Source organism: Bombina bombina, chromosome 8 (genome assembly GCF_027579735.1).
Source record: "Bombina bombina isolate aBomBom1 chromosome 8, aBomBom1.pri, whole genome shotgun sequence".
NCBI lineage: Eukaryota > Metazoa > Chordata > Amphibia > Anura > Bombinatoridae > Bombina > Bombina bombina.
Window position 1 is genome coordinate 336,405,412 of NC_069506.1, and position 13,906 is coordinate 336,419,317.

General features: G+C 38.4%; 1 protein-coding gene across 1 annotated transcript in view; it reads left to right on the top strand.

Moving 5' to 3' along the window:
- LOC128639270 (nicotinamide N-methyltransferase) overlaps positions 1-11,874 on the top strand; it is a 56,524-nt gene extending 44,650 nt beyond the window's left edge. The window contains exon 3 of the mRNA XM_053691572.1: positions 9,390-11,874. Coding sequence (XP_053547547.1) covers positions 9,390-9,819 — 430 coding nt within the window. The 3' untranslated portion in view covers positions 9,820-11,874. The remainder of the gene's footprint in view (positions 1-9,389) is intronic.
- Positions 11,875-13,906: the final 2,032 nt, after the last annotated feature.

Genomic DNA, 13,906 nt, shown 5'->3' on the forward strand with positions numbered 1-13,906 from the left:
GAGTTTAGAGCAATATCTAAGATGCTACTGTACATTTCAGCAAGACAACTGGTCTTCTCTTCTTCCTACTGCTGAATTCTCATATAATAACACCATTAATTCATCTACCAATACAACTCCATTTTTCATTAACTATGGGTTTCATCCCTCTTATCATCTTCTTCAAAGATCAGAAAGTTCTTGTCCCTTGGTAAATGACACTGTGAATACAATTGCTGAAGGATTCATTCAACTAAAACAGATTTTACTACAATCTCAAGAAAGGCAAAAACGTTATTATGACTTAAGGAGAACAAAACCTCCTGAGTATAAGGTGGGAGATCTAGTTTGGTTGTCTTCTAAACACTTGAAGCTTCACATTCCCAGTAAAAAGCTTGGTTCTCTGTTTATTGGTCCTTACAAAATTATTAGGATTGTTAATGCTAATGCTGTCACTTTACAACTACCAAGTTCTTTTAAGATACATCCAACATTTCATGTATCCCTTTTGAAACCTTATGTTCCAGTCAGAGATCAAGTCTTGACAACTCAAGTTCCGACACTCATTGAGGATGAAGTATCATATGAAGTTGATTCCATTTTGGATTCTAGATTCTATAAGAATTCTCTACAGTACTTAGTTCGGTGGAAAAATTATTCATCAGAAGAGGATTCTTGGGAACCATCCACTAACTTATCAGCCCCTAGATTGGTATCTCTGTTTCATCGCAGACATCCAGACCGTCCCAAACCCTAATCTGCGGAGCAGATCGTTAAGGGGGGTGTCCTGTCATATCACAGTAATTCCCAATCTCTATACTTCATCTTTTCCACGTTTCACTGTCCCTTTAAACATAATATCACATGACCGTTATGCCTTTATAAGCCCTCCTCTCTAATTCATCGATGCTTGGTAATTTGATTCACATGAGGAGTGATCACAACTTTCAAGAAGCTCTCTCCATTTTCGTCAAGTTGTTTTCTAACTTTATATCTGCAAAGTTCTCTTCAATCACAGGACAGCATACTTCATTGTGAAACGCTAATTGACATACAGCGTGTCTGCAGTAGTTCGGCGTCTGACGTCATCAGCACTCCGGGAGTCAGTGTCGCAGCTCCTCTCTGTTGCCGGATTCTACACTGCTTCTCAGGACAACTGAATTGCTATCAAGCATAGTCTTCACAAGTTCACGCTGGTCATGAAGTGTTGGGTATCGTACTAAACATAAAGTTATTGCTGAAGTTACGCTAATATCATATGTTCCTAAGACTGTATATACTAACTAATCAAGCTTATACATATACGTTACTAATGGAAAGTGTGCATGTTTAACATCCTCTGCATATATCCTGGTTATTTCTGCATACAATACACTGCCATAGCAATTCTGCTGCATTCATAAATAAGGTTGCATATGAACTTTACTAACCTGAACATTAAAGCATCGTACCTGAGTGATAAGCTACGATCTATTTAAAGAGATACTAACTGAGCTTCAATTACATAAAGTTATATTTTATTCTATATCCAAAGAGATTATTTATTGTTTAGCAAATGCTATTATAGTACTTAGGAGAGTATTAGCACACTCACATTGTTGTGCAAATCTCCAACAACTAAAGATAGTTGTTATTTACTTTTGACCTAAACAGGTCACCCTCAGTCAATGAGCATAATAAGGTTCCTAGTTTATCAAGGTACCTAGGTTTGGTGTGAGACTGAGTGGAGTAGATACAACTGGGTTCATAATAATTATATAATAAATCCTCACAGTGTTAGACTTAGGTTTAGGGGTTAATAATTTTATTACAGTGGCGGCGGTGTAGGGGGGGGCAGGATAGGGGGTTAATACATTTATTATAGGTGACGGCGCTGTAGGGGGGCAGATTAGGGGTTAATAAGTTTAATATAGGTTTGCGGCGGGGTCCGGGAGCGGCGGTTTAGGGGTTAAACTATTTATTTAGTTGTTGCGGGGTCCGGGAGCGGCGGTTTAGGGGTTAAACTATTTATTTAGTCGTGGCGAGGTCCGGGATCCGCAGGATAGGGGTTAATAACTTTATTATAGGTGGCGACGGTATAGGGGGGGAAGGATAGGGGTTAATAGGTATAATGTAGGTGGCGGTGGGGTCCGGGAGCGGCAGTTTAGGGGTTAATACATATATTATAGTGGCGGCGGGGTCCGGGAGCGGCGGTTTAGGGGTTAATACATATATTATATTTGTGGCGGGGACCGGGAGCGGCGGTTAAGGGGTTAACATATTTAGTATAGCTTGCCGTGGGCTCCGGGAGCGGTGGTTTAGGGGGTAATACATTTATTTAGTTGCGGCGGTGTAGGGGGGGACAGATTAGGGGTGTTTAGACTCAGGGTACATGTTAGGTGCAGACATTTCCCATAGGAATCAATGGGATGTCAGGCAGCAGCGAACATGAACTTTCGCTATGGTCAGACTCCCATTGATTCCTATGGGATCCGCCGCCTCCAGGGCGGCGGTTTGAAAAACAGGTACGCTGGGCCGGAAAAGTGCCAGCGTACCTGCTAGTTTTTTGATAACTAGCAAAAGTAGTCAGATTGTGCCGCACTTGTGTGCGGAACATCTGGAGTGAAGTAAGAATCGATCTGTGTTGGACTGAGTCCGGTGGATCGAAGCTTACGTCACAAAATTCTACTTTTGCCGGTATCTAGTGCTTGATAACTTAGGCGAATCAGCCTCGCCACAAATATGCTGCGGAATTCCAGAGTATTTGAGGTTGACGGCTTGATAACTAGGCCCCATTATATTTATATGGGACCAGAAAACAAACAATGAGACAATCTGAAAAGTACCTATGACACAACACGTTCGTCTCATTTCCTACTCCTTCCCCTCCTACCCCTCTCTGACCTCTCTTCTCTTCTATTTTCCCTCCTTCTAGAAATACCCCTTATTCCCTCACGGTCACATGGCTATGCTGCGTATAATGCTTTCAATTTACCATACCAACGACAGTAATTTGTATTTGTATTTATGCTTTATTATGACTACAATCCACAAATGTTATGTGGTGATGTTACCCATGTTTTGTTACTCTTTGAAAAATTCAGTAAAAAACTATTTAAATAAAAAAAACAAAAAACATTTGGATATAGTGAGACAATGTAGCGCTGGCATCCCATACTTTCAATAGTTAACAAAACCTGCTTACAAGAGGCCTCAGAATTTAAGTAAATTTGAGTATATTGACTATGACAAAATGTTACAGGGCATTGTGGAATCATCCAAAAAACAGATTATACAAACTAAACATGTCAATTTTTTAAGAGATCAGAAGGATTATAGTACTGATAAGGTATTTCTTTGGCAGAAGCCAAGACAACAAAAAAACTGGTCAAAACAATCAAATAAAAACAACACTAATAACAACCATAATATTAGCTCTGAAATCAACTACACATCTGATGAATCTACAGGTATCAGCAGTAAGGGGAAACCACACAGGAGACGTAGAAACACAAAGGGACATTACCAAAAGAAAATGTAATTTTCTGATCCAGAGGTTACCGATGAGGAATCTTCCTCTCAAAATCTCTCTTCATCAGGTGATGAAGCATGCTCTTTAACTACTGAACAGAATATTACACTTATATCCACCACTTCTAACTCAGCTGATACCATTATGAGCAATACACATTTAGTTGATTTGGGAGCCAGGCCAAAAGAACAATCAGTGACCAATAAATCTCAAGTAGAAAAAACAAAGTCACTGCCCTCTATTGATATCAGTAAACAACAGACTGTTAAGACTCAGGTTTTTCGGTCGGTACTGAAACAAACAGAAGGGGGAGGCACACAGCCCAAAACAAAGGTAAACCACAGATATGAGCTGAGGGAAAAAACAGAGAATTAGGTGTAAAAACCAATGTAATCCATCTTACTGATCACGTATTGACTGACACAGAGGAAAGAGTTTTAAGCTACGGGCTGGGTTTTTGCCCTACACGTAGCTTTAATCTCTTCAATACTATTTTGGATGTTAACAAGTTCATAAGGAAACTGACTCTAAGAAAACATTTCTCTGATGAGAACATTGATACAATTTAAACACAGAATCAGCACTTAGTAAGATAACATGAACACTCTTTCCAAGAAACATGTGATATAGCTATGTTAGAGGAATTGGAAAGAGAGTCACAATTTCAGGGGGAACATACTCAAAATAGAGTCTACCCCAAGTTTAAACAAGACTCCAATTTCTATCCCATACAAAGCAGGGTGAATGCCCTCGAGCTTTATCACAAAAGAGTAGTTGAGGACTTAACAACTCTACATTATAAAACTACACCTCCCAAGACTAATTTAACATTTAAAGAGAATCTGGCTATTAAACAACTGAGTAATAATGACCAATTAGTTATTCGCCAGTCAGATAAGGGAGGAAGTATAGTGGTTATGAATCGCGACACCTATATAGCGGAGGTAGTTGGGCGACTTACTCACTTATTGTGTCTTACAAAGAAATCCTAGTTCTTCATTTCAGCGAGATCTTAGATTTTTGGTGGATGATGGAGTAAGTTTGGGGATCCTGGATTGGAATATCTCCAAATTATTGTTGGTCGAAAATCCAGTGGTCCCCATATTCCATCATCTGCCAAAAGTACATAAGTCTTTGGACAACGTGAGGGGTCGCCCCATTGTCTCGTGTATAGGGTCACTGTTCAGTCCCTTGTCTGAATGGTTGGATTCAATTCTACAGAGAACAGTAAAATCACTTCACAGTTACCTAAGAGATACTACCCATGTCCTGTCCATGCTCAGGGATTTCCAGTGGCTGGATTGATATAGCTGGCTGACAATTGATGTTATATCATTGTATTCTAGCATCCCACAAGACAAGGGACTTCAGGCCATTGGTTATTTTTCAATCTGGACAGAGACATGGGAAATGTGGAAAAAAACATAATTTTTGCGTGTCACAAAATTTCTCCTAGAACATCATTTCTTTATGTTCGAGGTTTTTTTTTACCTGCAGTTAGGAGGCACTGCGATGGGGGCAAAATTTGCCCCATCATATGCAAACATGTTTATGGGTTGGCTAGAATGCAAGTTTGTGTACTCTGATGCCAACCCCTTTCGGGAGGGCATTATTCTATACAAACGCTACATAGACGATTTGCTTATAGTCTGGAGATTTGGTGAACAAGAAGCCGAATAGTTTGTTCGGTACTTAAATGCAAAAGATACAGATGTTAAGTTCACCCACGAATGGAATAAGGAAAGAATGTTTTTCTTGGATATTGAACTCTCAGGGTCTGCAAAGACTGGTAAGATCAAAACAAACTTGTATCAAAAAAAGATTGCAGGTAATTCTATCCTACACGCCAAAAGTGCTCATCCTGAACATGCATATAAAGGAATTTTGAAGAGTCAGTTCATTCGAACTATACGTCTATGTTCAGAAAATAATGATTTTCTTGAACAGAGTAATGAACTTAAAAAGAGATTCACACAGATCAGACGTGTTTCGTCTATAAAAGGTCATCAGCAGTTAACCCGAGAAGAGTACTGCAAGTTATTGATTATTGCTAGAAAAGAGGAGAGGGACATCATAGAAATTACTTGTTATCTTTGAATGCAGAGAAGGCCTTCGGTCGTGTGGAGTGGGACCACCTAATTGATACTATGGGTTACTTTTATATCAGTGGTCCTTTTGTGCAAGTTATTCAAAATATATATTCAAAACCGATAGCCCTTATCCTTACTAATGGTATTTTCTCATCTGATATTACTTTACAGCGGGGAACGAGGCAGGGGTGCACCTTTTCCCTGCTGCTATTTGATTTGGCCTTAAAGTCACTAGCCATCAAGCTGCAGCAAGTTTTCCCAGGAATCATGGTGCACAGCAAACCTCAAAAATTTACCCTTTATGCCAATGATTTGTTGTTGTTTGTGGAGGATCCTGCTAGACACATTCCTAATATTCTAAAAACTATTGACGACTTTGGCACCTTTTCTGATTACAAGGTCAATACAACAAAATCAGAGATCCTGTGGTAAAACAACCACACTGATAGTCATGAAAATTATCTTTTCACAGTAGCTGGGCACATATCTCGGTATACAATTACATAGAAACCATCATGGCCTTTATAATTCCAATATCTCAAAACAATGTCTGACGCTTTGTAACCAGCTTCAATAATGGGGCACTTTACCATTATCCCTTATGGGACGGATCAGTCTTATAAAACGGTAACCCTACCACGCATACTATATCCAATGCTCATGCTACCATTCTTGATAAATAAAAAGATATGATAACTTTGAATTCGGCCATTAAGAGGTTTGATATGGCATGGAGGAAAGCCTCACATAGCAGCTAAGTCACTGCAACAACCGTACTGGAATGGCGGTTTGGGTCTTCCAAACCTACTGGCAATTGGGAATCTCGCACTTTTGTGACATAGACTTGGAAAATGCAGTCTTAAAACCAGTAGATTTATCATATCTGCCTTATCGTAAGCCGAATGAGGCGGCTTCTCACATTAGGTCTTCTGTTCTTTACAAAGGCCCGCTGGATGTGTGGCATCTGGCTCATACATTTTTGGGCTCACGTCAACCCTCCCCCAAAAAGCTCCCCCTGGTGAGTCATTTAGACTTTCCTACGGGTATTGGTACCTTGCCATTTCAACAGTGGAGGGAAAAAGAGATCAGAATGGTCGGAGACCTCCTGGACTCTCTGTCGCACACAGTCAAAACTTTTCATGAATTGAGTACCAAGTATTCTATTCCAAACAGTTCTATGCATATTTGCAAGTACATCATTACGTAGATACTATTAAACAAAAGAACCCAAATTTTTGGGACACTTCGATATTTGCTGTACCACAGACAGCCTTCACCCTAGGGAACTTCTCTTTGTCTAGCATATATGGAATCTTAGTATATCAAGCAGCTACTGATACACAAGCACAGACACTTGATAGGTGGGTATGAGAGGTGTAGGTGATATTCTTTATTCTGACATACAAAAAAGTTTAGACTTAACTAAAAAAGCAACAGATGCTCTGTCACGGGGGATCAGCAGCAAATCCTGCTCTCCTGCAGGGGCTGGTTCTTCTTCGTGAAGACCATGTATCGATAATAGGGGTCTTAATTGTCTTACCATTAAGAATGCTTATCCTATTCCTCTCATTACGAAACTCTTTGACTGCCTCAAGGGAGCTACAGTCTTTTCTAAACTTGATTTGAGAGGAGATTACAATCTCGTTAGGATTAAGAAGTGCCACGAATGGAAAACAGAATTTAACACCAGGAGTAGGCATTATGAATATCTTGTAATGCCCTTTGGCCTATGTAATGCTACAGCTGTTTTCCAGAAATTTATTAATGATGTCCTACGAGATATGTTGCAACAGTGTGTTGTGGTGTACTTAGACGACATCCTCATACACTCACCCATACTTGAGGCTCATCGTTCTGATGTTACACGGGTTCTTCAGAGACTACGTGAGAACAGCCTGTTTTGTAAACTCGAGAAATGTGAGTTCCATCAGACTCAAGTAAGCTTCCTAGGTTATGTAATCTCCGTTGCAGGGTTCTCCATGGATCCTGACAAGTTGTCTGCAGTCCTGCAGTAGACTCGCCCAGTTTGTCTTTGCTCTATTCAATGTTTTTTGGGCTTTGCCAATTACTATAGAAAGTTTATTAAAAACTTTTCTTCCTTGGTCAAACCTATAACTGACATGACCCGTAAGGAGAATGATCCACTCCATTGGTCACCTACTGCCAATAAGGCTTTTGAGAGTCTTCAGATTACCTTTGCTGCCGCTCCAGTTCTGGCTCATCCTAATCCTGTCCTGCCTTTCATTCTTGAGGTTGATGCGTCTGAGACTGGAATAGGTGCCCTCTTGTCTTAACATCCTATGCCTGGGGATCCAGCTTTCCTCTTAAGATTATCTTTGCTCTACGCTAATGACAACCCTAATAGAGGTTGTCATTAGCGTAGAGCAACATGTATTTAGGCAATCTAGCAATTGCTTTCAGTTTATATACATTATGTCCATATATATCTTGCTTTTAGATGTATATCTTTTTTAAATACACTTTTACCCTATTGTCTGTGTCTCCCCTCTCGTTGCATCACCTCGCTACAAACGGCTGTTCACCTTTGCTATGCCAACACTCACGGCCTGCTCCTTTATCGACTGTGAATGATGATGTCAATATGCGTGGACACACATGGAGTTGCAGTAGTGTGACAGGAGGTTTGATGTAGAGTGAGAACACGGTAATCAGGGCAATTATTCACTTTGATGTTGACACTTCACTGGGTATATAAGGTGGGTTTGTTTGGGAGTTATTTATGTCTTCCATGGGCTCCATTTGAGAAAGTTTTGTTTCAGAACCGAAAAGTTATGGGTTAAGGCCCTATTCCTTTACACTTTGTGGATTAAATGGCTTGTTACAAAGTTTCCTGTGTTGCCTGCTTTTCTCTGGACACAATAGACCCTTCAGCCAGGTTTGTGTTCTGGACTTGCCTGTATATATATATATATATATATATATATATATATATATATACTGTATATATATACACACACACACACACATGTGTATACATGTGTATATATGTGTTTATATTTAATCTAAACACATATATACACATATACTGTATATTAGAGATGTGCAGGGAAGAAAATTTAATTTCTGACAAAATTTTCACTCTTAATATTTTAGGAAATTTGTTTCCCCAAATATTTGTTCCCCACACTATTTGGTTTAATCCAAATTTTCATTAAAATGAATGTAATCTATATATATGGAGTTATTAGCAATTAGAAGGTTCTGGCAGTAAAGGAGATAATAGTGTGAGTGGTACTGGCACTCTTGAAGTTTAGGGATTGGGATTTTTTGTGATGGGTTTAGGGCATTTAGGGGATTAATCTCACAGGGCGTAAACAATGAGTGTTGTTTTGTTTAGGGGGTATATAGCGGAAGTTTATTGTTACCTTTCTGATTAACGCTAGACAATAATATTATTTTAAACATCTACACAACCAGTTCCCTAATCTATGCCCAGTCACTGAAAAAATATTTTACTAAGATTATCTTCCTCTAGTAAACTGTAATTATTGTTTTTTTTTCTTTTCTTTCATTACTTTTGGTTATTTTTTTCTTAGTTCTTCCTTTTATTGTTTCCCTTGTCAGAGTGTTGTGTAAGTAATAGAAAATAGCATCAAAATTACTTGTGATGCCAGTTCATATCTCCATTTTGCAAAAGAATACTGACTAAACTTACTGTATGTGTGAATAATAGATCATTCTCTACAAAGAAATTATAGACAGTTTTAGGACAAGGGAAGCAAGTGTAATATTTTACAATTTAATATTACAGCTAAACCATAACCTCATATTTTGTGTGTTATTTTTAGGGAAAAGTGGATGGAGAAACAAGAAAAAATAAGGAAATGTATAAAACAAGTCCTGAAATGTGACGTCATGAAGAACAATCCTGTAGAACCAGTAATTTTGCCTCCAGCAGATTGTTTGCTCAGCTCTGAGTGCTTGGAGGGAGCTTGCAAGGATCAAGAAGCCTTTTGTGTTGCCCTAAGAAATATCAGCACTTTGCTAAAACCAGGGGGTTATCTAGTGCTTTGTGGGGTCTTAAACACTAATTATTACATGGTGGGAAATGTCAAATTCTCCTGCCTGTGCATGACAGAGAAGTTGCTAAAAGCAGCTCTTCATGGGGAGGGTTACATTATTGAGTACATGAAATTATCTGACAGAAAGGAAAAGACAATGCAGGAACTATGTGATTATAGTACCACTTACCTCCTTGTAGCTTGCAAACACAACTAATTACACTAATATGTAGCTCATTTTCTCAATGATGGAAGTAGCTGTTTCCTTCGATCATCTAATGCTGGTTCCCATTACCACTAGCAGTTCCTAGATCCTCTGATACCAGTTACCATTTCCATTAACAATCATATGATCCTGGTTCCAATTTCCAAAACCAGTTGCAAGATGCTGTTTCCATTATCAACTAAAAGTCCCTAGATCCTAAATTTGATATAAATATTCTATATCTCTGCTCCAGACCTATGTCCTTCCTTGCTAACCCGTGTCACTAACTGTCTTTCTCACATCTTTTCATTGATGTCCTCTCATTACCTTAAGCTAAATCTCTCCAAAACTGAGCTCCTTATTTTCCCCCTTCTTCTAAAATCTCCACCCCCATCTCTCTATAACTGTCGACAACTCCATCATTACCCCTACCCCGCATGCCCGATGTCTTGGGGTCACACTTGACTCAGATCTTTCTTTTACTGCTCACATTCAGGCCTTGACTAAATCCTGACGCTTCCACCTTAAAAACACCTCTAGAATTAGACATTTCTTTACACAAGACACAATTTAGATCTTAATCCACTCTCTCATCCTTTCCCGTCTTGACTACTGCAACTCCGTCCTCTCTGGTCTCCCTAGCTGCTGTCTAGCTCCATTACAATCCATAATGAATGCCTCTGCCAGGCTCATTTTCCTTACAAGTCTATCTTCATCTGCTGCATCTCTCTGGCAATCCCTCCACTGGCTTTCTCTTGCCTCCTGGATTAAACACAAAATTCTGACTCTGACATACAAAGCCCTCAACTGCACTGTTCCCCTCTATATCTCAGACCTTGTCTTCAGATACTCTCCCTCCCATCCCCTTTGTTCTGCTCACAATCTACTTCTCTCTTGTTACCTCTTCACATTCCATTTACAGGACCTCTCCAGACTGGCTCCCATCTTGTGGAATGCTCTGCCTCGCTCCACAAGACTCTCCCTTAGTTTTGAAAGCTTCAAGCACTCCCTAAAGACTCTTCTGTTCAGGAATGCATACAACCTACACTAACCTTTCCTAATACTAGTTCCTCTCCTCCATTGCTATCTGCCATGAACCCTTTAGAATGTAAGCCTAATAGCCCAACTGCTTGCAGATCACCTTCATAAGAGCTGACTGCAACAGTGCGACTCTAGGCAGGGCCCTCTACCCATTTGATCTCTATAATTGCTACCTTGAATACTGCCTATGTTAATTGTGCTGCAGAATCTGTTGGCGCTCTACAAATAACTGATAATAATAACTTTCTTTGACCATGTAACTATAAAGCTTTGGAATCAAATTCATAGCTTGGGTCAAACAACATACTATATACTGATAAGCCCCAAAGAGTCAAAACAGTTTGTCTGGCTTATAGTTTAAAAGGAATATTGAAGTAGAAATAAATGTTCATGATTCAGAGCGTATAAAAATTAACAAAAATTCCAGTTTACTTCTATTATTAAATCTACATCTTTCTCTTGTTCTCTTTTGTTAAAAGTTAGCTCCTTTCCTTGAGAGCATACTGGAGTGTGCATGTGAGCATTATAGGTCTATACATATGGCTCTATGCACCTGAGCCTACCTTGGTATGTTGTCATGAAAGGGAACTATATTTTAACAAAGAATAACCAAGAGAAATAAATACATTTGATAGTAGAAGTAACTCAAACAAATGTTTTAAATTATATACTATCTAAATCTTGAAAGTCTTATTTTGACCTCCATGCCTGTTTAATTGAGTACTTCATTCCCCCTTGGTTTTAACATGGTAGTGTTTGAATCTGTTTGAATGTTTCTGTTACAAAATAATGCAGTTTAAGATATGTTTAACTTTTATTCTCTTGTTGTGTCTGCAAGTGGTAAGATTTGTCAGATCTACAGATTACGCTAAGCTCTGCTAGACACACAAGGAAGGAACATCGTGCTCAGACCACACACTGACACTGAGTAATCCATCTAAAAACATACAGTAAAGATTAAATAAAATGTTTAAATAATCCTCCTCCAAATATGAAATAATCAAATAAATTAATATTGCACATTTATTGATTTGCCTCTGTTTTATTAAACAATTGTTCTATTGAACAGAAAAACTTGTTGAATTTCGTAAGGGCCCTCAAAAACACAGTTGATCTTATTGTGGACCCGTTGATCGAAAGGTCTCAGATATGGTGAGATCTAAAATCTCTTGTCAGTTCTGTGAAGTTCCTCAAAGAATTTTAGAAAAACTAATTTTTGCCTTGAGAGCTGTTTATCTCACTATGCAGGGCTCTGGGTGTGAAGGAGACATCTATATTACAATGTAATGCTCAAAAATTCCAAAACATGTGAGTGAGTGAGTGAGTGAGTGAGTGTTTGATCATCAGACCCTGTAGCAACTCACAGATGAAGCTTTATTGAATCTTTACCTCTGTATTCTCTGCAACATATTACACCAATTCCTCACTGAAGTGTTGGGAAAACATTATGGGGTAGATCTCACAAGCAGCGTATGGTGCTTTCTACGTCCGAAGTTTTAGTCTATATATATATATATATATATATATATATATAAAATACCGTTCACAGTACAGTGTTACCCTCCTTAGGATATCTGCCTGGGTGCAAACATGCAATGGATACTCCTGGAAAAACGGATGCACTCTCAGGTCTTTTTTAGTGAAGAAAAAATCTTTAATGAAACGTTTTCAGGGACTTCCTCCCCATCATCAGCATAAACTTTGTGTCAAACAAGCAAACATATATATCAAAACATGTGATTGAACAATATCAAATACCTGTGTTGAAATCAGTGAGCTGGCGCCTAAACAGTGCATTTGGAACGCATCTCCTGCGTTCCACTGTGTGCATACCGGAACTGACTAAACTTCCTGTATTTCCGGCAATTGCTTTCAATAACTAAGATAATAAAAATACAAATAGAAATGTACTTCAATCTATTTAAACTGAAACTTGTGTGCAACACATATTGTCAATAAAACTTAAGTGTACCATTCTTGGTTATTGTGTTAGTGTGCTTAACTGTGATGTCTAACAATGCACTTAATAATATTTTTTGTCCCTCTATTATTATGACAGATCAAATGTAAAATACTTTTTGACCGTTTGTATGCTACTTGCATGTCTCTATCTGCAAATACTTAGACCTAAGTTGCTTGTAATATTTGCTGTCGCGCTGAGCGTCTGTTTTGTTTTCACAGTTGGTATGGTAACCGGTTGCTGCCGGATCTACTTGGCGCTCTAATATGTGGATAGGGTCTGTGTTAGCATATACGCTCTTAGGACTATTCTTTGGAGGGTGTCTATCCTCAATTGCAGAATTAGACCTACTTCCTCTAATAGTAAATAGCATTAATATTTTTGCAACTATATATGTGGATATTTCACCAACTATGCCTACATCTATTACAAGTAGCACCCAAGCACCATAAAAATAAACATAAAAATAACAATGAATATAAAAAAAATAAAAGGGACATAAAGGAAAAAAATGAATAAACAATAAAGTTAAAATTAAAATTAAGAAAAAAGACCTAGCGATAATTCCTATTTCTATGGTGTACACTTCATGTATACCCAATAGTCTTGAGGACTTGATCAAATGTCCACAATAAGTGTGTGCTATTAGCACTTAGTAGGAGATGCGTTCCAAATTCACTGTTTAGGCGCCAGCTCACTGATTTCAACACAGGTATTTGATATTGTTCAATCACATGTTTTGATATATATGTTTGCTTGTTTGACACAAAGTTTATGCTGATGACGGGGAGGAAGTCCCTGAAAACGTTTCATTAAAGATTTTTTCTTCACTAAAAAAGACCTGAGAGTGCATCCGTTTTTCCAGGAGTATATATAAATTTACTTCAAGTACTTAGAGAGAAATATTGAAGAGGACACAGTAGTGTTCTCTCCAAAAAGGCAGGGATTTCAGCACTCCATAAAATTATAAAATAATTAAGTCATTGACACATTTGAAGAAATTTTATTAAATTTATTATGAGCAGGTGTTCAAAGCTTCTGCGTAACCAAACAACTTCTGGGTCCCCTAAACGAAAACCACACAAACTTGAGTATTAA